The 23,883-nt window shown below is 36.7% G+C and overlaps 1 protein-coding gene across 3 annotated transcripts in view; it reads right to left on the reverse strand.

Annotated features, from left to right (window-relative positions):
* ephb1 (EPH receptor B1) overlaps positions 1-23,883 on the reverse strand; it is a 205,902-nt gene that overhangs the window by 26,820 nt on the left and 155,199 nt on the right. For all 3 annotated transcript variants that reach the window (XR_015929091.1, XR_015929092.1, XM_088616403.1), the window contains exons 7-12: positions 18,298-18,460; positions 13,526-13,634; positions 13,259-13,323; positions 6,987-7,109; positions 6,415-6,662; positions 3,517-3,732 (exon numbers count right to left, since the gene is read on the reverse strand). Coding sequence is in view for 1 of the 3 variants with exons in the window: in XM_088616403.1 (XP_088472529.1) it covers positions 3,517-3,732; positions 6,415-6,662; positions 6,987-7,109; positions 13,259-13,323; positions 13,526-13,634; positions 18,298-18,460 (924 nt within the window). In the remaining 2 variants the exon portion in view is untranslated. The remainder of the gene's footprint in view (positions 1-3,516; positions 3,733-6,414; positions 6,663-6,986; positions 7,110-13,258; positions 13,324-13,525; positions 13,635-18,297; positions 18,461-23,883) is intronic.

The raw sequence follows: 23,883 nt of genomic DNA on the forward strand, positions 1-23,883 counted from the left end.
TAACACATAAACTCCATACAAGAAATATTAACAGAAACATTAACTGAAACATGACATTTCCATGGAAGGAATATACTGAGGGCAATAACCAGCTTCTGACTAAAACAGAACTTTACCTACAATTACTTTCTCTCTGTATATACTGAGAAGCATTAAAGCACTGTGATGAGTAATGGAACCAGTTGCATAGGTTGTGTTTTAGTGTCTCTTAGTATACAGTATATAACTATATACAAATATAATCTCAGCCTTAACACTAAAGAGATTCAATATGCTTGTGGCAAATAGTACCCAGATCACCAAGTTTGTTATCTAAAAAAAGCAATTACAAAAAGGCAAGGTTTTCAATCCTTTATCAATTCTTTTTCATTGTGTTCTGTACAAATTATATAAACATGAACTGAGCAAAAAAATGGTCTTGTCTTCATCTTAAAAATCCAAATAATAATAGCATTTCAAACACTTCAGATTGTGGTCTATGAGCTACAGTATCAAAGGGGATTTGACCTCAGTCTTTTCTTCCCCCATAGAGCACTCATAGGTTCTGCACTAATTCCATGGTGGCAAACACCGTGTAGTCTATGATTACTTGAAAATGCTGTAGAAAATTGTTGGTGTAGAGAGTCCACAGTCATCAGGTCAGGCATTAGCCCAATTCAGCAAACTCCCTTAGAGTAAATGTTATCCTGATCAAAGCTTCGTCTGGATCTCTTGAGAAAAAGTACACAGCAATCAGCACTCAGTGTCACGCCCGGCATCCCTCCCTAGAGGGCGCTCCACTGCTCTCATTATTGTTCGTGTCATTTAGCTCTCCAGGTGTAACCTTTTAGTGTCATTATTTAAAGACCAGCTCCTCCAGTCCTCGGGGCTCATCATTAGGGTAAGATGTCGCGAGGCCCGCCTAGCACCAGGAAACCCTACGTCCGTCTCCTGAGGGCATAGGCCTCATCCCCGACACCTCCCGCTTCCTGAGCCCGGGGTCTGGAGGATCTCGCCCCGTCACCCTTGGACCTCCATGTCTCGTCTGTCCGTGTGCTCCCCCCTCCCGGGGATTTTAACTTTGTCGCGTTCCGGGATGGATTTCCAGTTTATGGACTTTCGGACCGTGCTTTGACCTGCCCTTGGACCCGTTTGGATTTGGATGCCGTTTTGTCTTCCCCGTACACTGTCTCACGGACTGTCACTATTATTTTGTGCACTATTAAACCCCTGTGTGTTCCTTTTTACCACGCTTCCTGTTTTCTCCAGCTCTTACCGCATCGCATAGGGTCTTCTATAAGATCTGACACGGATTCCAGTCCGTCTCCGTTACACTCAGGTGTTGAAACTGAACTTAACTTATTTTAAAGGTACCTTTCGCTTAAACTTGTTCACTTAAGCTTGTATTCAATCTCAAAGGTCAAGTCAATTTTCTATATCCATTACAAGAGCAAAACAATTCCATGGAACCCAGACAACATACACATCTCTGTCACAAATTATCAATGTCCTACAGAAAAATACCATATCATATAGAGCATTTCCATAAATGATAGAATTTCTACAAATGTGTGATAGGAACTTGAAAACTGTACGTCAAAGTTAGGTCAACACAAGGCGACTGTTCAGAATTAGGCTTGTAAAGTTATTACTTTATTTCACTACAGAGATAACCCAGAAAGTCTATGCATACTGTAGGTATGAGAAGAACAAAGAAGCAAGAGTCCAAATGTCTAAAACAGAGTTCCAATCCTTAACAGATAATGCAAAGCTAGAATGAGATCTGCTTTGACAGATATGATGTATGTATATAATCCACTCTACTACTAACTGCTTTGCTATTCCGTTAAGCATTAATATGGCTCTATCATAATGCTGCACAATACTGTATGTGTAAACACAAAACACGCCTGATCCAAACATCAATTAAACATGCTTCCATCAACATTTAAACTACAGTAAGAATAACTGAATTTCTTAATTCATTTATGAACGGGCTGGTGATGAGGATGTAGTTAAAACTGCATCCGTTTGTCTGCGCATATGCTTACACAGAGGAGCTCAGGAACATCACAAAAGGGGATGTTTGCACTGTAGCCATCAAATATACAGAGACAAATGGCAGAACTGATTCCTCAGCTGTTAAATGAGAGCTTGGCCTAATTGCAGTTCCATAATCACAGCGTAAGCTTGCACATAAATTGTAATGTGCAGGACACGTACAGGCAGAGATACGGGGAATGACAAGCACGTCAACAATAAATAACAGCATGGGTGGCCAGTTTTCTTGGTAGAATGGGGAACGCAAACAGTGAGTTAGTCATGCTTGGATGCAGAAATCGGAGGTCTGGGAATTGCTTACCTGCCATTTACAAATAACCAGTGTGTGGTGTATTAAAATAGCAGATAAAGAAGGTCCTCCTTCTGCCTAATTAAAAACTATCGCCTGCAACTGGCTCCACATGAAATAGTGTTTTCCCCTCACCGGATAATTACAAGATACCACACAGGGACGCTCCTGATCTGCCCAGGTTTTATGGATATAATGGTCTTTTTAATATCTCCAGGATGTAATTAAGTTCCAAATGGGTTGTATCAGAGTTGATAGGAAGTTGCATGGTTTTGCCTTCCAATTAATACAAGCGTGTGTTTACTCAACCACACAAAATGTGACACATTGTAAAATGTAAAAGTCTGATTGCCTTAAGGAATTTTTTTTTTCAACCACATGTAAGGTAGCACAGTTTGGGCCATTTATGGTTATTATCCTTTATGTAACAAGGACACAAATAATTTTGTAACAGAAAAGGCAAAAAGACAGGTCTATGATAAAAATAAAAGTGCTTTAAAATGTTTTGAGGTACCTTTTGATTGGAGACCAAATGGCTCCTTTTTGTCTTTACATTTCCAAAGGAAAACATAAAAATGAAGATCTGTTGCTGGCAAAACCACCTGATTAAAATTATCTTCATATGTGGATCAACAAAGCCTTCATTATAAAGATGTGCTTTGTGCACACAAGTATTAAGGACAAAATAACACTGAGGAAAGTTTGCACAAAGACCATTCTCAGACAAAACTACATTTGATTATTTTTTCCATCAATTCCCTCGTTTGCAGCTATATTTTATAAGAACAAAGAAAGCATTTCCCGGTGTGTTCCGGATGGGTAAAATGACTAAAATTCAGTTGATTGCTGGGGAACAATGACAGAAATCACCCAGCAAGTACCTCTGTGAGTGAAAACAACTCCAACAAAAACAACAAATAAACACTATTTCCTTTTTCAAAAATCAGGCGTCTTTTCACTCAATGCTAACCAATGGTAATTAAATGGTAAATGAAGTAAAACATATATATTTATATACTGTAAAGCAGTCTGTACCACTGGAAGACTCTTTGGAAAGTAGGTAAGGCTCATGGATGCTCCGTCCTCCAAGCCTGATAGGATTGGATTTCACCTGACATGAGCCGTTCGTTTTGGTGAAGTACTGAAATGCAAGACTAAGGGTTAGAAAGGTGGGAGTGGGGACTCACCAGGGAGCTGGTGTAAGTGGGGTCAGAGGTGTCATCCTGAAGGTAGCGTGAAAGCCCAAAGTCAGACACCTTGCACACCAAGTTGCTGTTGACTAGAATGTTGCGGGCTGCCAGGTCTCTGTGGACATAGTTCATGTCCGACAGGTACTTCATCCCAGCAGCAATGCCTCGCATCATCCCCACAAGCTGGATCACCGTAAACTGGCCATCATTTTGCTGTCAGAAAGGGAGAACAGGGTAGTAACAGAAGCCCTTACTATATATTGTCTGTATGTTTCCATTAATACATGGATAATTCTCAGTTCTCTTTGATGATAATTGATCATTATTTTCCATGGTAATCAATTAAATCACTAAATATAGCTCTCTAAACTGGTAATTGAAAAAAATCATCCAGAGGAATTAAAATTATTTGAATAGAATGCCTTTCTGGTTATTGGTGGGGCATTACAATGCAACAATCATAGACTGCCCACTATAATCTCTTCTTGTTCAGATTTCATTGTGTTTTTAAAAGCAATTTTAGTTGCAGTGCTTAGCATGTATAATAACAATGCAGCAGGCTTGAGAATACATAACAAAATCAGGTGGAATACATACAACAAGGTTATGCAACATAAAAGTAAATGAAATAAAAATAAATTCCATTTTTGTTTAATAACAAGAGGTGTTGTATTTCATGCAGTATACTGTATACCGTATAAAAGGTTCACCAATGTTATTGAGAGAACTGTGATTTTTTATTTTTCTTTAGGTTGCAATTCATATCACAATTGCTTTGTTGGTCCACGTACAAATCAGTCCCCACTTACATAATGCCAAAAGGAAAAAAACTAATCCGGAAAAATCACATCATTTTAGCATGAGCCTGAAGCAGGTACAGTACATACATTCAACATTTGCGAGTGCAGTTTTGCAAAGCCTAATTCTTTTGATGCACAGTTCACCTACATTATTATGACTTACCATTGATTTTTTTAGTCAGAAATATGATTTGTTAATTGGATGTAATACAATGCTAAAAGATAAGCCTACACTGTTCCATTTGTGTAATACCTTAACTGAGTCATACCACTTAAAATTGACTTCCACAAATTCCTGAAATCTACTTTTCCTTACCATATGAACTCACCTTTCTGTCCAGTCCTTTTAGGAAAATACCAGCCTTAAACATTTACCATTGAAATTTTTTTAGATAGTAATTTTGCAGTCTGTTTTGTTCTGTCTTTAGTTTATTAATACTTAACACACAGGTAGCTTCCCCAGGGCAATGTCTTGAGTATAATTTACAGGTAAGAAGATATTTGTATTCAGGTGTTGTACATAATTTCAGTTTCATGGTACATGCCACTTTCTTCAAATACTGTATTTCCTTTAGTATTGTTTCAAGATAATGTAGTAGCATGTATTAGCAAGAACCAAACCTGGCCTTATTTACAGCACTCTAGTTATTCAGATATACAGTACTGTACTTTTTTTTACTCCATGGATTCTAACAAATATCAGGTTAATCAAAATCAATGAAACACTAGTCAGCCTGCTTGCTAGTAGGGGCACTGCAAACTTACTTCAAATGAGTACTTTCAAACAAGCATCAAATCAAGATGAAGAGGAAATGGATCCATTAACTATAACTATACTATATTGATTTGGCGATATTTATTTGTCTAACAGAAAAGAAATCTGCATTTTTGACAGTAGAAAGTCTACTGGAATCAATAACTATCCATTCTTTTAGTCAATAAAAAACATCAAGGCTGGTCATGACATACTTTCACACACTCTCTGTTGGTAGCAATGAGTTACAGTACATTGTGTTATGGGACATTAAGCTATAAATAAGGCCTTAAACATTATAAATAAGGCCTTAAACATTTTACTGTTCTAACCTTGGAAATGTGGTTTAAAATAAACTAAGTTTGTATTTAAAAAAAAGTTATTTAGCTTAGATAATATGTTCAATTATAACCCAAAAAGTAATCCCTGACAGAGAAACTGAAATTTCAGAAACTAGATTATATTAACTGATGATCTCTGACTGCCCTGCGTTCTCATTCTCTTGCCTAAGAGACAGCCTGCAGTAGTCCTGCAGTTATAAGAAGTAGGTCAACTTTTCCTACTGGGCTGAGCCCCCCAGATTCCCCACCTCAGGAAGGTGTGGGCCGGGGAGAAGTAACACTTCATTAGCCAGGCCCAAGGCAACATGCTGAGCCTTTTTCTCATTCATAGTTTTTTCTCATTCATACCCACATCTGAGGCCTGAAGCTGCAGATCAGCACCACTAAACTGTACACACCTAATCCTCTAAAATTGTACTCTCACTGATACTCTGACCTTGACGTCTCTGTGGCATAACACTCTCTCCATTATCCTGAGGTATGCTGCCAGACAAAGGGAGGAAGCATTGGGGATACAAGAAAATTTTTCCTATCCAGAGACAGGTCAGGCTGAGAGCTGAGCCTTTTTAAAGTTTAACATGCAAGGTAAACTTTTATTGTGAAAACTACAAGTAGTGACACCTATCACAAATTTTAAGTTATCATGATACCTGACATATCTTAGAGCTAACTACTCTGTGGTAAATGTCATGTTGTAAAATTAGGTACATTTTTAATTAAAATTGGCTATGGATTTTACATATTTTTGCACTACACAGGTGTACAAAAAATGAATCTAATCCTGAATTAAGAAGCCAAATGGCAAATATTGTACTCAATTTCTTTATTGGTAAGAGACTTGATCTCAACAATCAAGCAGGATGTTTTTAAGAATAAATACAGTTTCCTTCAGTGTACTACAGTTTAAACCTTAATTTTTGCTTGAATAGCTCAACTATTTGGTTAACTAAATAAAAAAAATAAGATTAATAAGTAAAGTTAATTAATAATAAATACCCACCCTAAGGAAGGAGTCCAGGGCGCCATTTTCCATAAACTCTGTGATGATCATGACTGGCCGGCTCTTTGTGACTACCCCCTCCAACCGGATGATGTTGGGGTGGTCAAATTGGCCCATGATGCTGGCCTCACTCAAGAAATCCCGCCTCTGCTTCTCAGAATAACCAGCTTTTAATGTTTTAATGGCCACATAGATCTCTCGTTTTCCAGGTAGCTTCAACCGGCCCTTGTACACCTCTCCAAATTCACCTGGAAACACAAATGATCTGTCACTCCACACACAGGACACTTGCCTTCTCTCTAAAAAACATCTATTCACAAAACGAAGCCCCACAAATAGCTATGTGACTTCCATTCCAGCAACAAGACAACAGGGCAAGACAAGATGTATTCCAGCTATACTACTGAACAGTGGTAGAAAGTGAACTAAATTTTTTCAGCTTCATTGGTTTTGTCCACCATATATATATAATTAATCTATTTTAGGCATCAAATCATGAGTGAAGTAAATGAATGAATGTAGTTTGCTACCTAACAAACACAGAAAACCTGAATAACAAACATCCATTGTACCTGCACCAATGACTTCCTCAATCTTCACACAGGACACATCAATCTCCTTTGCAAACTCTCGAACTGCCTCATTTGGGTCTTCATATGTGAAAGGGTCAATGTAAATTTTCATCCCAGGAGAGCCTAAGGAGTAAGTTGTGAAACAGACGGATGAAAGAATGTACATTTATCAAAAAAGCTCTACATAATTCTGTGTTTAAAAACACATATGCTGGATATTTTATTAATCCACAGATTATCTGAGGAAGATATAATATAAAATAATAATATTAGACTTTCTAACTAGTTTGAGGTTGGCTATATACAGTATATACAGGTACATACAAAGCTCATAACTTAATTGTGCATATACCATACTGTGTAAGGGCTATATGCTTTGAAAAGCCAATTAACCCATTTTCCAAGGTTCCTACAGGAATCATAAAGTATCAGAAGTGAAACAGTAAAACAGTAAAATAAAAAATACTTTAGGGGTGAGCTGCAGTTAATGGAAAGTGAACACTGTTGTTTCTGAAGTCAACTTAAGAACTAAAGAAGTGTTCCCTTCTTATTATAAAGCAACACCAAAAATGTTTACAGTCAAGGACAAGACTTTGTGCATGACCTGCAAGTCAGATCAACTATAAAGATTCTCAACAACAAGTCAACATCAGTAATCAAGAGTCAACAACATTCCTAGAGTAGATGTAAATAGCATTGTCAAAAGAATTTAAGCTAATGCCAATGCAGACCCAATTGCTGCTGTTCTTGATGGGCCAGACATCACTGACACATACAGTACGGTATTCTTTGCATCAAGACAATTCAGAGTCAAAGATCTTGGCAACACACCGAAGAGCAAGATTAAACTGCTGTTGTTCATGTTAATTCTGACTGCATCATACATAGATGAATAACTGGAAGTGTTAATCCAAACATGTGGGCATCTGGAAATAAGTTACTCAGCCATGCATTCAAAGTTGATAATATTTTGTTAATAAAACTAGATGGCCAAATCTTTCACTTTGATTCTTCTAGTTTGCAAACTTTCTTATGTCCATCTTCACTTAATAATGTACAGTATATATTTTGATGAAGTTCACAGGTGAGGCTTTGAGTTTGGAAGTACCTCCCAGCTGCAAATTAAACCTGCTTTTGTGGCATTATTTTACCCAGCCTCATAGATTCAGGGTTTCTGATCTGTGAAGCTGTTAGAATGCTTTCTGTGTAGAATGAATCCATGTGGAGGGAGACACAATGGTTAGGTTTGCTTCCTCATAGCTCCAAGGGTTAATTTCAGTTTTGGGTGTCAGCATAATTGGATCTTATATGTTCTTCCCATAAGCATGTACTGTAGGCTTTCTTTCATCTCTCAAAGACATGAGAGCTACTTGTAGATACAGTATAACAGTTTTTTCTGAATTATCATTTTCTCTCAGTGGTCCTGATTGGAACTCCATCCAATTAACCTCCATCCAAGGGAAGAGCATTCCCAACATACACCCTGTGCTTCTGGGTAAGGCCCTGGCTTTCTGCTACCTTCCCCAGAATACACAACCTTCTACTAAATTAGGAGATGAATCAGAAGAGCCTATACCTGATAGGTGGAAAAGGTCTATAAAAAGCAATGTTGAAAGAGTCCTGAATGAAACTTGGGATATGGCATGATAGACTTTCAGTCCACGCAAATCAATATAAGAACAGTCTTCATTTCTTTGAGTGGAGGCTCTGTCTAACTGATTTCTAATTGCTTTGAACCTTGGCTGCTTGGATGTAATTGACGATTAAGCAAGTCCATACACTCAAATTAAAGAATTCATTCAGCCGTTTGGAACAGCGGCTCTGCATCACATAATGGCTTTCTCAGCATCAACAACCACTTATATTATCAGCCATTATGTAGTCTCCATTTCAGTAAACAACACAGATAGAACCTATTGCTTTTATTACAGGAACATATCTGCCTTTCATATATAATTCACGGGTTGTATTTTTCCTTAAAGCGCTGTTTAACATTTTTTTATAGCTGCTAGAAAAAATAGATATGTACGTAAATATTTTATGCATCCTTGATCTGTGCTTGCTCAGCACACAAAGTGGATGATGTACTGTTTTGTTCTTTCTATAAAAGTGCCTTAGTAGAGAGAGTCTACACTAAGTCATGCTATTCTTTATCATATCCCATTACCAAAATATAATCGTATTAGTACAACCATAGTGTAACTGAATCATTCCATGTTGAGTATACTAAGGTGTTGGTAGAGTTAATAAGGATAGTGTAATAAAAACCTTTATCCATGAAATTGTAAGAGTTTGATCAAAAAACAAGAAAGACAGGACAGATATTTTACTGCAGTACATTGCACTTGGAAAAAGTTGTATGAATATGGAATCCGTGACAACAGATTGATTTGCCAAGCTGCCAAAAGCAGTCAATGCAACGTGCTATCTGGTGTCAATAAATTTTAGAATTAAAGTACTAAAACTCCCATATGTTAAACTGATTTCCTTCATTGCATTAAAATATAATCATGCAACAGACCAGAAGAGCAGATGTGCAAATGTAACCAGCACAAATGCCAATATGCAGTATTCATTATGGCCAGCCAAGTGAAGGAAGCCTGTGTGACACCTCATGCCTGCCTTCCCTCTCATCATATAGGACTCCATCTGGCTCTTGTGGCACTTAATCCTCTGAGACACCACTTAACAACATCTGTACACTATAAGTGGTGACACAAATTACCATTTATTTACATGGGCGAGCTGCTCGTCCTGATTTGTGGGAGCGTTTATTGGGCAAGTGGTCTGGTATCCATCTGGGACCCTGTCAGCGAGGTCGGTGAGCTGATTGTCTGTGGTGCTACGGCTGAATAAGGTCAGAGCTGTGGATACTTAAGCAAGGTGACACACCATAACGGAGAACAAAGTCACAGTTTTAAAGCAGTCCACACCCTAAATTTCTGTTTTCACAGTTCAATGTCTGATACTATATTTCCTTGTTAAATCCAAGTGGGTATACACAAGTCAGTGGGACTATGAAGAATGTGCCATTACTAAAAGGGGTAGTTTGTGCATTTTTGAGTTTCATTTGATGGACTGTATCTGTTTGAAAAACTATTTTACTACTGTAGGTGTCCAGCAACAAAAAAGCTTCTGAAAAGACTCCTCAATGCTGACCTTTGGGAGATCATTCAGGGGAAAAAATAAAATCTTATCTAAGAAAACGTTTTTTTTGTTTCTTCCTGGAATCTCTAAATAACATGACTATAAAATGCTTAAATAGCAATTAACACAGATGTACTGGAGTCCCACAGAATAATGTACAGCACAAACATAGCAGGTAAAATAAAAACATCACGATCAAGCAGCTGATATTAACAGTCCCCCCTCAGTCAACTACGATAATTTTGCAATGACAACTTTGCTTCTCATAATTCTTAAAAAAAGACCATAGAACGTATAGGTAGTTTACAAGAGGGGACCCACGTACAGTATATACTGTATTACATTATTGATTTTCATTTCCTTTCAGAGTAATACATATTTTATTACAACAATGGATTAAGCAACACTAAAATGAGCATGCAGTTCAAATGCAGTATATTCTAGTTCTTTACAAGCATGTATGTGTATTATATATCCATAAATCTCATATGTTCAGACTAGGAAGACATTTTTACAAATCTCTCAGCCTGTGCTGCTCAGTAATCCATGACTAAAAATAAGTGGCGGGCATTTATCAGCCACACAGATAACCTCAAATTCTGTAAAGGACACAAAATTCTTCAGCAAGCTGGCTGCATAATTTCCATAAATTGACATCTGATGACAAACTGATAAGGAGGTAAATCTGAAAGCTAATTTCTTCTGCTGCAACTGGTTCTTCCCAAAGATATCTCTAGAGATATCTGTGATCTGTCATGGATGTTGAAGCACTGTAATGTCTCAACACTTAGAAAAGGAGTCCTGTGGTCTCATTTTATTTAAAGATTGACTGACAAATGTATCATAACTGGCAGGTCTCTCTTTTATTCATAAAATTACACTTCACTTTATTCTTGTGGGCTTACAGAACAGCTCCACTATCTCTTCAAATTTATCCTTAGAATAGAAGCATCCATGGGATGTTTCTTTTGTCTTTACATCACCCCACAGGCAGAATCTGCCTAGAAAGCGCAATGTGATATTACATTAGTCCTGAGTTTATAGACCAACAAGCTGAACCAGTTACAGATCTCTAAAACCAATCATTAGGCACACCACTGTGTAAATGATCTCATGCAAGAAATAGTGATCATTACATTTAATATATGCCTATATGCTGTATTAATGCGATCAGCTCCCTTGAGGTGTAAGACAATAAATTACACCCCAGTGAGATACAAAATTGTATTCATTTAAAAAAGAAATCCTAATATCAGTTAGATATACGGAATATGGTATAATAGAGAGAGAGAGAGAGAGAGAGAGAGAGAGAGAGAGAGAGAGAGAGACCAGAGAAACTCTATTTAACTTCTAGACTTGTGTAGATTGCTGTAGACGAAAAAGGACTTCTTCTGGATCAGAGACAATGATTACAATATTTAAAACAAAACAGCTGTTGCTCCAGAACAATGCCTCTTTTATAGTATTAGTAATGTTTCCAATAGTTACATGACTAAAAAAGAAACAAATGATTCTGCAATCCCTCCAGAGGGCTTGTGGCACATACTGTATGTCCATTGTTTGACAACCTTCACTCTCTACTGTCAATTATTTTGCAGGATTGTGTGATAAAGGTAAACCTTTCACTCTGAAAAGGCCTTGACTTTTTAAGAGTGAAGAAAAACATAACATACTAGAAATATACAAGGACCTCTTAGCCAACAAAGCCCTCAACTTTTATTGTACATGTCGGTTTTGAAAAGTTGCAGGGTTTTTATGTTATTAGGCACACTCTTTCCTGTGCATACTTTTGTAAAGAATGTTTTTGTGTTTCCTTGTTATATTTTATCCCGACAAGGCCAAATGAGAATTGCATTATTTTACACTGAGAGGTTTCTGCACTGAAACAGTTTTATTTACAATACGATTGCAACAATCTATTGTTAATGTACTCTAATTAAAAAATTCATTCAATTCAGAACACAATATACACTTGCTTAATCAATTATCAAAGTTAAAGAATACAGCCTTAAAAAATTGCAGAGTATGAACCTATAAATTGACTGCAGTCTCAAACAACAAGAGACAACTCCCACTCATTACAAACCTTGTTTTTTCTTAAAAGAACCTCAGTATATAGTAGGAATTACAAAGACAGATAATTATAAACCAGGAATCTGTTTGACTCTTTACTTCTGACTCAGAACAGCAAATAATTGTAGAGATAGCATCTGTGAATCCACTTGAACAGACTATGTCATAAATAACGCTGCACAGATTGAAAATAATGTAATCTGTGTAGTTACACTCTTAGACAGCATTCTTAGATCTTGACTGACCACCTTCCTGACTTACTTCTATTACTGCTTATTTTGTATGTTACCACTAGTGTTAAGAGTATGATAAAGTATTGCATTTGTCATGTTCTTGTAGATTTATATAAGTGTCCAATCATTTCCTTCATTAGATTGGTGGCAAAATGTGTTTCATCAACTGTTTTTGAACTTATCTCATAGATTGTGCTGAAAGTAATTTGACCATTTATTTTCCACAAATGAATTAAGAATGAGTGAAAGTCATTTGGCACACTTGCGTTCCTTTCCTTAATTGCTCATTTCAAGAGGCATTAGCAGATTGATAATTAGGGATTTTATTGTTTCATGTTCTTTGTTTATTTTCTCTTTGTTAATTGCCTTCATTGTCTTAATAAAGGCTTCTGCCAGGAGATGTTGACATGTAGCTTGAGTTTTAATTATAACATAATACTCTGAAACTTTATTTTTAGAAAAGAATACATTTGGCTTGAAGAAAAGCACACGTTTTCAGTTTTAGTGTGTGTATACTGTATAACGCCAGAGTGTTTTTTTTTCTTTCTTCAAATTTTCTTTTGCTTTCCTCCAACCATAAATATTTGATTAACGGTTCATATCTAATTTTTCTGTGTAGGAACTAAGATAGCTTCTAGGTTGTCATTTACTGCTATACCTTTTATCATTTGAACAGTTAGCTGTTATATTGAACCTCCACCTCACACAAACTGAAAGCAATGAATGCACTTGAAGAAAGAAAAAGGATAGATGAAGAAGTATACTGAAAAGTGTCGAAATTACAGGGCACAACCTCTAAATGAGGCACTGTTAACTCACCTCGGCCTGTGCTGTAATGCTGCAATTTGTCACTGTAAACGGCTTCCTTAGAGTAGGCTCTCTTCCTGCATTAAAAAAAACATTGCATCATTAAACCTTTTACATTGGAATCCTAAATTTCTAACCAGCTCTAAAAGATTGAAAAAATATTTTTTGTTTGGATAAACCTCTTTTATAATATCAAATCGAAAAAGACAGCATGTCTATTTAAATACTGTATATTACTGTATATTACAGTACTGGACACTAAGGCATGGGATCCGGTACCTGCTGCAGACGATGGAAATGGCGACCAAAGAGACAATGAACACCACACCAGCAGCTGCAGAGCCAGCGATCAAAGGCAGCTGCTCTCTCAGCTCTGACTTGTAGTCGTCTGTGGACAGGACAGAGGAGGTAAAGGAAGAGGGAGAACAGAAAAAAGACTCATGAATAGGGAGACAAGAAGAGGCAAAGCAACAGAAGCAGAAGGCCACTACTTTTATTAAGGTTGTAGCTTCCATTTTGCAGCAGAAATGTACATCTACTAGACTGTGTTGTAATACAGCTGTGTGGAACCAGTTCCTTTAACATAGCATGTATTTTTAAAGAGCGATATAAAAGTTAATTCCTTCCACAATTTTTAAAACTGAGTCACCTATGTCTTGTATCCTAATAAGATTGAATCTAACAGTATATTTTAAGTAAGTGCAAATGGCTTGCTAAATATCTACTGTAGGCATTACAAATTAAGGATTATTAGCAGGCAGTGTCATAAAACAGATTACATTTTTTATTGCTCTATATAATTAAATCATTAACTGGGTTTTTCTTTGATTTTGTGTATCTATGCATAGCTGGGAATACAGTTGCTAGGGAATTAATTACTTTAAAAATCCATCATTACAGGTAATGCATTCCATCAGCTGTTTTTTTATTCAAGTTTAAATGAGAAACTTGATGAAAAGTTCCTTTCAGGTTTTGATGACTAAACTTTTTTTCGCACTTGTCTGGGTGGAGCAAATGAAAAACAAAAGTTGGAGTATTTTTTTCTGGGGCCACATTGCTCTTTACCAAAAACAGAGGAAGCAGGTTAACAATATTCATTTAGCAGGTAGATAAGATGTACACCAAACCCCTTTAAAACTTTACTTTCATTACTATGCCTTTTGATGGCCAGAACCAAAAAGAATATTTCATGACCAAGATTTTGAAAGATCTGTAATAGGATCAACATTTACTCTGCTTAAGGGACAGCCAAATACCAGTATTCTCATTCTGGTACATTTTGCCAGTACAACCAATTATTATAATCTAATAATTAAAGAGTTGTTGGTGTCTGAAAAACCGCAAGGGAGTAAACTGAAGGGTAAAATATTCTACAGGAAATTCTGCTGACCTTTCATGTATAGACAACTTAAAGTATCACCTCAATATTTTTTTTAGTATATAGTTATTCAGACTATTATTACAATTGTTTTGGATGAAACAGTAAACATTTCAACTAAATAATTCAACAGCTAACACTTTATTATGTTTATTATCTGCAGGCCGAAAGTCTACAGTAGTCTACAAATGTTTGACAGGATCCATATATGTTCACTGGCTCCCACCTAGTGGTATAGTCTTGGCTTAGAATGTGGTCTGGGTTCTGCTCTGTTAAAATCTGGCATCTATCCTATCAACATCATCCAGGAGGACCCTCAATATGTATGCCACAATGGTCAGTGCACCAAGGGAGAGTGTGAAGTGAACACAGGCACTTTCACAGTCTGGCCCCTGACTAAGTCCATGTTTTGGATATCGTGAACTAAGGTAACAACCATTTTTAATGGTTGAGCCTTATAGGAGTCCCACCTCACAAAGAGAGTTAGTCTAACAGCAAAGGGCAGTTCTGCTCACTGACTTATTGGTTCAAGCAGCCTCACAGATTTAAATAATCAAATCGAGCTGAACAAAGAACCAATAAAGCACAGACTACATAAACCTCATTCTATCTAAATGAGTTGGAGTGGTCACGCATTTTATGTGACAGAATTGTAAATGAACCGGATAAGATTCAATGCCCTGCTCACCCTAAGTCATTAACACACAATCACCCTTTGTTGAAATCTTATTCAACACGTGATCACATTCTAATTAGATCACAGTAAGCAAGAACCCACAAATATGACAACACGTGAAAGGACAAATGTCTGCTTTTCTTTCTTCTGGCTGTCTTTGTACATATTATCCACACGCATGCGGAGGTGTTTCAAGTGAAATGAAAAGGCTGCCTGCTACTGCTTTGAATTCCAATTGCATGAATCGCTGTTAAAATCACTTACTTCCACCATCATGCATGGAACTCATTATGCAGAGAGACTTTAAAATAGGCTGGAGGGGGGTGGCAGCTAGCGATAGTCATGTAAGACGTGAGAGATGAAATGCAAACCCTCATTTCCCCCTGCTGCTAATTGTCTTAACGGGGGCCGTGTCTTGGCATCGAGCCAGCCAATGTTCTATCAGCTCCCCAAAGGCCGTGCCTTGAAAACACTGAATCCACATGCCACTCTTCCTCCGCTCCAAATAACGGAACACTAATTACCACCGGGTGGCCTGGGACCGCTTCCAGAATTTTTTTTTTGCCAAAGACAAGAAAAAAGATAAGGAGAAGATATGGAGTAACATTGTTTCACAGGACATCATCTGGGCAATTCAGCACCACTCAACAATCAGTCACATGTTGTTCTGCTGATGTGGGAGATGATGGTCTCATCACCAATAAACTCATTTCCCCGAAACTTTTATTCATTTTGATTCTAATTAAACTCAGGCAGCTGCAATTAACGCAATTATTAAATAATCACTTTAATCTTTTGAAGCTCCTGCAATACAGTGCTGTTTACTCCTTTACAAAATCTAATTATGATACAAGTCTTCAAAATGGCCGATTAGAATAAGAAAAGTAAGTGGTATACCCAGTAGAAATAAAATTTCGTTTAATCATTTTTGTTTGGTACTTTGAAATACATGGAAGAATATGTGATGTTTGGTTTGATATGTTCTAACTCTCACAAACACAGGAAAATAAGGAAAATGAAGGGAAAATAATAATTGTATTCTAAATTTCCCCTTTTACATTGCTTATCACTCTTAACATTGATAATACTTGCAGGACTTTTCTTCCAAACACAGCATACATATAACTACAGTATATATAACTCACTAGATTTTTTTTTAATAAAGAAAATTCTCATATAAGGCTATACAGTATGACCTCATCTGTAGCATATTCATGGCTGAGTTTTTAAATGAAACTACTTGTCTTCCTTTACAATTGATGCAAGCACAAATACCCATTACTATATATTAATGAGACGTTGAAAATTTCCCATCTTTCAAACTGCCTCACCTTTTGTTTACAAAGATAAGGATTTTGACTTGTCTGAACATATTTAAAATAATCTACTAATGAGAAATACAAAGTAACTTCATGCTGCTTTGTCCTATATACCTGTACATTGCAGGCCTAAAACAAAGAACATGTGCAGTACATCCATATTAAACATTGCCATGTCAACATGTGGGCAGTGTGGTGGCACAATGGTTAGCATTGGTGCCTCGCAGTGCTGGGGCCCTGGATTTCATTCTGCTATCTGCCTGGAGTTTGTATGTTCGCGTGGGTTTCCTTAGAGTGGTCCTGTTTCCATACACAAGCCAAAAACATACTGCTGGATCAATTGGCTTTTGGGAAAACTAGCCCTGGTGTAAGTGCCTGCGTGTCTGTTTGTCTGTCTGCCCTGCAAAGGACTGTCGTCCGTCCAGGGTGTACCCTGCCTTGCACTCGTTGCTTGTGGGATGCGCTCCAGCCCTAAAAACCCTATAGTGGATAAAGTGGTTAAGAAGTGACTGGATATCAACACGCTTCTCAGAACCTTACAATTGCATGAAGGAAAGAATCCTTCTTAAAATCTTGCTGGATGCACCCTCCTTCTTCCTCAGAGGGGTCAGACTCCCTGTCTTTTATCTGCTGTGTAAGAAATAGCCCCCTTTGCTTTTCTCCCTCGTTAATCAAGCAGAGTGGAAAAAAGGGAAGAACAATTTATTTCTCACGTAGGGAAACCTATCTGCAATATCCTTTAAGTGCTTCAAACAGGGACTTTCATGAAGCTCAATGCGCTGTGCAAAGCCTACAAGTCTACATATTCTGGAAAAGTCCTATGTTTACTTTGGAAGGAAAGAAGAACAAAATGTTTCATATAAAAACTAGACATTTTTCAGTCTTAATTTAAAACAGCATTAAACATCCTTTGAAAATCCACCCATCCATTTTCTAACAGCGTCATCAAATTCAAGGTTGTGGGGGAGCTGGAGCCTATCCAGGTAAGCAATTGGCACAAGGTGGGATACATCCTAGTGTATGCCAGTCCATCAAAGATCCTTCGTAAATGTATTTGGAAAAGTCTGCGATCTAATAAGCTAATTTAAAAAGACAGAACCGAAACTAAAGACAAAGAATTGTGCTTATTTTTTTATAACACTCTGTGCTGACAAAATCCTGCTGTCGGCAGACTATCGTAAAAGTTACCGAAACAAATCCTTAAATAATAAACAATGGAAAACATTCAATGTTTTTTTCAACTTCTCTCTTGTCCAGATCCTTTAAGCCCTCTAAAACGACAGAAACACAATACACAAAGCAACCATAATCTGATTTTTTAAATAAAATAAAAATACACTTGGAGTTCCAAATGTAGACACCTTGAAAGAGATGGGGAAAAGAAAAAAAAGTAATTCATCATGTACGCAGAGAAAACATTGCCTGAACAGCAGGTGTTGAAATACTCCAAACAATTTTATCCCAATAGCTGATAATTAATCATATTAACCACTAATCACTGCTAAGCTTGCTGGGATAGCTCTCTAGATGTGGGAAGAACAGCTAAAAGCCAATTAACAAAGAGTTTATTTTTAATCACAAATAATTATTTGTGGTACTTTCCCATCAGCATTAACCTTTTACCACACAACCCTTACCCATACCTCTAAAAAATGTTTCTTGGCACTGCGTTTCTTACCATCTGTCAGAGTCTGAAAGCACATTTTGCCACTGTATTTTCCAAAGCCAGCAACAGTCCTGGCGCGAACCTGAATCACATACACAGTCCCAGGCCTGAGGCCATCAATGCGAGCTGTGTTGGTCTGGCTCTTCACCATGGATGAGTTGAATTCAGAGTGATCCTGTGCAAAGAAAAAATGGGACCAATGTGATTTCCATTTTAACCCCAAACAAATGTCAGTAACTTTCATAAGGACACATTCTAGACATAAAACAGTTCAAGGACTGTCTCGGAACTTTAGGTTTCAGACATTTGAGGCGCACCTTCGAAAGTTCAAATAAACAGATTTTATAGAGAGTTAACAGAAATGTATTGGTAATAAATGGCCAGGGTAAAAATATATTTATTTTCTCATTTGTCTTTATCACCTCATACAGTTTTATTTTCCACCAGCAGGAACATCTCATTGGCTTCATACAAGAAAGGTTTGAATTAATAAAAAAGAAAACCAACACCACTGTAATATTTTTGGTATTTCAAAAGATAAGTTATTCACTTTCTCTTAAACATCAGAACCAAATCATTCCGCTTCATCCCAAGATTCACATATTTTCTTATATGAAATATCTTCTTTCAACACTGCTTTATGGAGAAGTTTAATTGACTCAAGACATGAAAATGTCTCAGGGTAAACTGTTTTGATTCTGTGGTATTTTAAGTTTTTGGACCTTGAATAATTATATCTGTTCCTCGAAAAAATAATTGTAAAGTTTTTATCTTCTTTCATGACAAAGATTTTGTTATTGCAATCAATACGTTTTAATCAACAAAGCAATTAGCATATCCTTATTCTCCTACTATGAAGCCTTTCTTGAGAAATGTTCTTTACTAAAGATTTTGTCATTTTGTTCAGGCATCTATTTATTTCTTATAATCTTTATATCTATATCTTTATATTTATATATATATTATTTCTTATATTTATTCAAAATCTGTCTCTACACTTTTCACTAAAGTGGATACAGGTCTTCATTTTTTCCCTTTGAGTAAACACCCAAGTCTCACCAACATAAAGCATGCCAGTGTTTTTTAATTTTTTCCACTTTTTTCCAAAACATAACGGTTGACATACTGGTCCTCGTTATGTTGTTGCTTTTGCAGTAATGAACTTAGCCCAGCTGTTGTTTGTTAGGGGAAGCTACTTCTTGCAGCAGGAGTTTCTGTGATGCTGAAATCATTTAGTCTTGTCACCACCTAACATGCAGACTGACTATGACAAGGAGAAAATCAGGCATTGCAAATATCCTGGCCTGGAAGCACACGATAGCATAGAAAGAATTGCCCTGGTGTTGTAACAGTATTTCAATGCCTGGCTACATCTTCTGAGGTAATACATTCTGACTTTCAAGTGCCAGATATTTATAGATAATGTGCACATCCTGTAATCAAGCAAGATGTGTAAAAAATTGCAAAGTGTCCTTCAGAAAAGATTAAAGAATGTAGATAGCCAAAGGAACACATTTGTCCCAACCAATATACTCTATGGGGAACACCCAACCGCACAAAAGCGGCATATCTGTAGCACTGTGAAGTTTTTTTCTATTTTTCACTACGTTGGTTTTGATAGCATATTGTTCATTAGTTCATGTTTTCAATAGCAGTCATGAAGATTCCACTTTTAGTTATGTACTCAGTAATAGAATCTATACTGTATGTGTACAGAGTCTATGGACCTACATGTAGTCAAGTATCGTTATTAAATAAAAATACATTTATTTGTACCCATGACTGATAAAGGCCCCAAACCTCAACAAGGGTAGGTAAAAGATGGCCCTAGATTGAATGAGTGACCTTTCACTCTGATTGTCTGAGAATGTTTGTCTAATCCTTTTCATTTAAGCTAATAGATCTGAAATCTAGAGAACCAAGACCACAGTACTTTCCTGAATTTAACGATTATAGTACAGACAAGACCATGTCTGCTAAAATCATATGTAGAAAAAAAAACACAAGCAAGGCAGAAAATGACAGAGACTAGAAACTTTTTATCTGTGTACGGTATGTTGAAATGTATTATCTAAAAGCAAATGTTTATGAAACAAATATATAAAAGGCAAACTGCAATACTATTTTTATATTGCGGGGTTATGAAGAATCGCCATTGATGAGTTCATTTCAAACCACAATGAAAGTAAAATGTACATAGTAACTTATAAAACCTCCAATTTTACACCACAAAATAGTGTTGCAGCACCTTATTGTCCTCATTGTCTGTGATTCAAAACGTGGCAACAAACCTTGCAGTGATGTAAAGCAGCCCTATTATCTTGTGAACAAGCAGGCTTGTGAATACAGTACATGTCTTTTAATCCAATAGAAATATTGCTCTCGATTTCGAGACAGTTTTACCAACAAATACTACTTGTTAATGCTGCAGGCAGATCACAATGGAACATTTCTGAGGTGAAATGTTTGCGGCACAACCTGTACTTATTATCTCATACATCATATTATATTGGTCCTTACAATGACTGGTGAGCAGGAATGGCCACTGTACTGTATGTCACAATTCTCGCAAACTCTATCGCCCGCGGCAAGACCAGAGGTTTGCAACAACATGGTGACCATACAGTGCTTTCACAAAGGTAATGATTTTGTGCTTATTTCGTAATTTGTAAAATTTTGCGAAACTGTCAATTAATTTATTTTGTTATCGAGATTTAATAACCAGTCTGAGAAATTTGGACTGCATTAACCTTTGATGCACCAACGCATATATACTGGAAGAAGTGATAATGTTTTCCCCTCGGCTGTTAATCATCTCTACTTTGAGGGCAAGATTCCAAACAAGTTGAGATGCTATACATGGTTCAAAATAGTCAATTCCAAGACATCTTCTTCAAAAGGTATTATTATCTGCTGAAAGTATGTATAGTATTTCTGAGAGAGAAACCACTTAGTCTTTGCAGGTGACATAGCCAAGTCAGAAGGATATCTCCACTCGCTTCTTCAATCTGTTTTTTTAATATGTAATTCCACAGTACTAATGGAAAGATAATGGGAATGGTAGAAAACAAAACATTGATTGTACTCCTTGAATAAGAAGCACAAAGTATATAATATCCATCTGACACATATAATTATACACATAGCCAAATATATTTAAGCAAACAGCAGATAACGTGGGATTTGGATTGCTCAAAAACATGCTGAATAAGATAAATCATCTTTTGTTCTCTCTCTAAACAAATTAGCAACAAATTACATAAAAATGCCCTGTGATGTTGATTGTACAACCGTCTACCTCCAACAGTCAGATAAAATTAATTCAAATGAACTGAAATGATAAAATGAACTGAAAATAAAACCACGCATTATTAATATGTGTTAGAAAACCTACACAAATCCCTAAAAAGACTCAGAAATGTCAGAACATTCCAAATTACTTTCTCTAATGTAAAAAAAAATATCCACACCTTGCATTCACCAAGTGAGCCTATCTAAACACTTTGGAATCTGTTTTCCTTTCTGAGCAGATTGTTTCTAGGTACCTTGGAAATTCTGAATTTCAGTAACACGCAACCATAAAGCATACAGTCGTAGGACCTTAATGAATGCAATATTTCCAGTAGCTTTTCATTAATCACCACAGAAAAGACAAATCGGTAAAAGGCATTCTGAATAATAAAATGCAAGTCAAGCAGCATTCCATTCCACATAGCGTGATGCACAGTTTGCACAAAATGTGATCCCTTTTTTTTTCCAACAGAACAGTTGCAACCTTTCCCGCTGTCGGTCAAACGGGGTTAAAAGCAGCCGGCCTTCCTCGGCTTTCCCAGGACAGGACGCATGACTGAAGCTAGGGTGAGAGGAGGAAATTGGCCAGCGAAAGGCTATGCCAGGAGGAACAGACCGGCCCCTCATATGAGGCCAGTTTTCAGTCATTACACTTTGGCAGGTGGCTCCCATTCCCTTTCTCCCACTGAAGCTGTTGCACAGTGGGAAACCGCAGGAAAAGCTGTCCTCCAGCATGCTCCCAGCAGTCAAGCTCAAAAAACATTTTTTACAATGCCCTCGGCAGGCAGAGGGAGCTTGGCACGTAAGCATGTGTGAACACCACATGAGGGACTTTTCATAATGATGGCCCCATCTCACACAGCTCACTGGCTCCAACTGTCACAGCATGGCAGGTCAGATATGCCAATGGAGGCTCTCTTTAGAACAGAACAGATGAAACTGTCTATCCTTGTGTGGATTGTGAATGCCTGCAATCTCAGCAAAAGCAACAGAACTGGATACCTTTTCTCTGCTTTTCTTAAAACACATCACATTTGCAAACATTCCAGGACAAAGGAAACAATCTGAGTTTTGACTTTACAGATCAACATGATCACATCCTATTTTCAACAGGATGAAAAGGGCGTTTTGGTACGGTTGACATGCAAATTGAAAAAAACTAGATAAAAAATAAATCTTAATAATATCTGAAGACTAAATTATTTTTTTTATTTTTTTGTCTTAGTTTATTTCATTTGAATGAATGTAAATTAATATCTAATTAATATTAATGTAAATTAATCATTTGTGCAAATTTGTCTCAAATCAAAACAACTTTCTTGGTTGACGACGACAAAAATAAGCACATCACTGCACAATTATCTATGATAATTATCAAACTGTTCTTCATAAATGAAATATTGAAACACTGTTTTTGTTATAACAGTTTTTAAAAAAACGAAATCTCAAATATAAACTACAGGACAGAAACAGAACACCCTGTTTTATTAAATAGTCTCTTTAAGATATCAAACCATGATGGCTGAGATAAGTCAAATCTGAGCTAGGATTGTATGGAAGCAATTTGTAAAACCTTATGATGAGCCCTAGATTAAAGGAGTGGTGAAAAAAGAGTCTTTCAAGAATTTAAAGAGATAGTTGGACCACATAAAAGCTTAGACGAGTTTTTCTGAACAATGCACAACCCCTAAATTAGGCTCATTGTGTCCAGATTGAAAAGCACTCAAAGCATTTTTTTATCTCTGTCATTGTGTGAATTCAGAATACTTGCTTGTCTTTAAGATATTCTCATTTTCAACATTTTTCTTTCAAAGTATCCCTTATTTCATTTTGTATGTATCTTTTTGTTGTTGCCAGGTCAAATTTGTTCCTGGCTTGTTTGTGATTCTTCAGTTTTCCTTTGTACAGAGAGAGGCAGAAAAAAAATCAAAAAGGATACTTGTTTTGGATTACAAATGATAAGAAAAAAAGGACCAAGAACAGCTGAAAAGGAAAAAGCTCTGACCAAGGGAGAATTAATGCACAAGACCAAAATCTGAACTCTGACAGCATGTTTAAACTATTATTTCTCAAACTAAATTATCCAACTTCAAACTTGTATTGCTCAAGAGCTTCACAGATGAAATATGACAAGTCTCTATCTACATGGCAAGGCTTGTAAAAGACCTCACACACTGTATTTTAACCAGAGTGTCTTGTAATGCTTACATGAGCTGAAATTATCTCAGTGGGAGGGATCAGCATATTTACCTATTCTAACATGCTTCCATAAGAAACAACAGTAAATTAATTTTGAACAGTCATCCA

This window comes from Lepisosteus platostomus, chromosome 2 (assembly GCF_059453375.1).
Source record: "Lepisosteus platostomus isolate fLepPlt1 chromosome 2, fLepPlt1.hap1, whole genome shotgun sequence".
NCBI classification, from domain to species: Eukaryota; Metazoa; Chordata; class Actinopteri; order Semionotiformes; family Lepisosteidae; genus Lepisosteus; species Lepisosteus platostomus.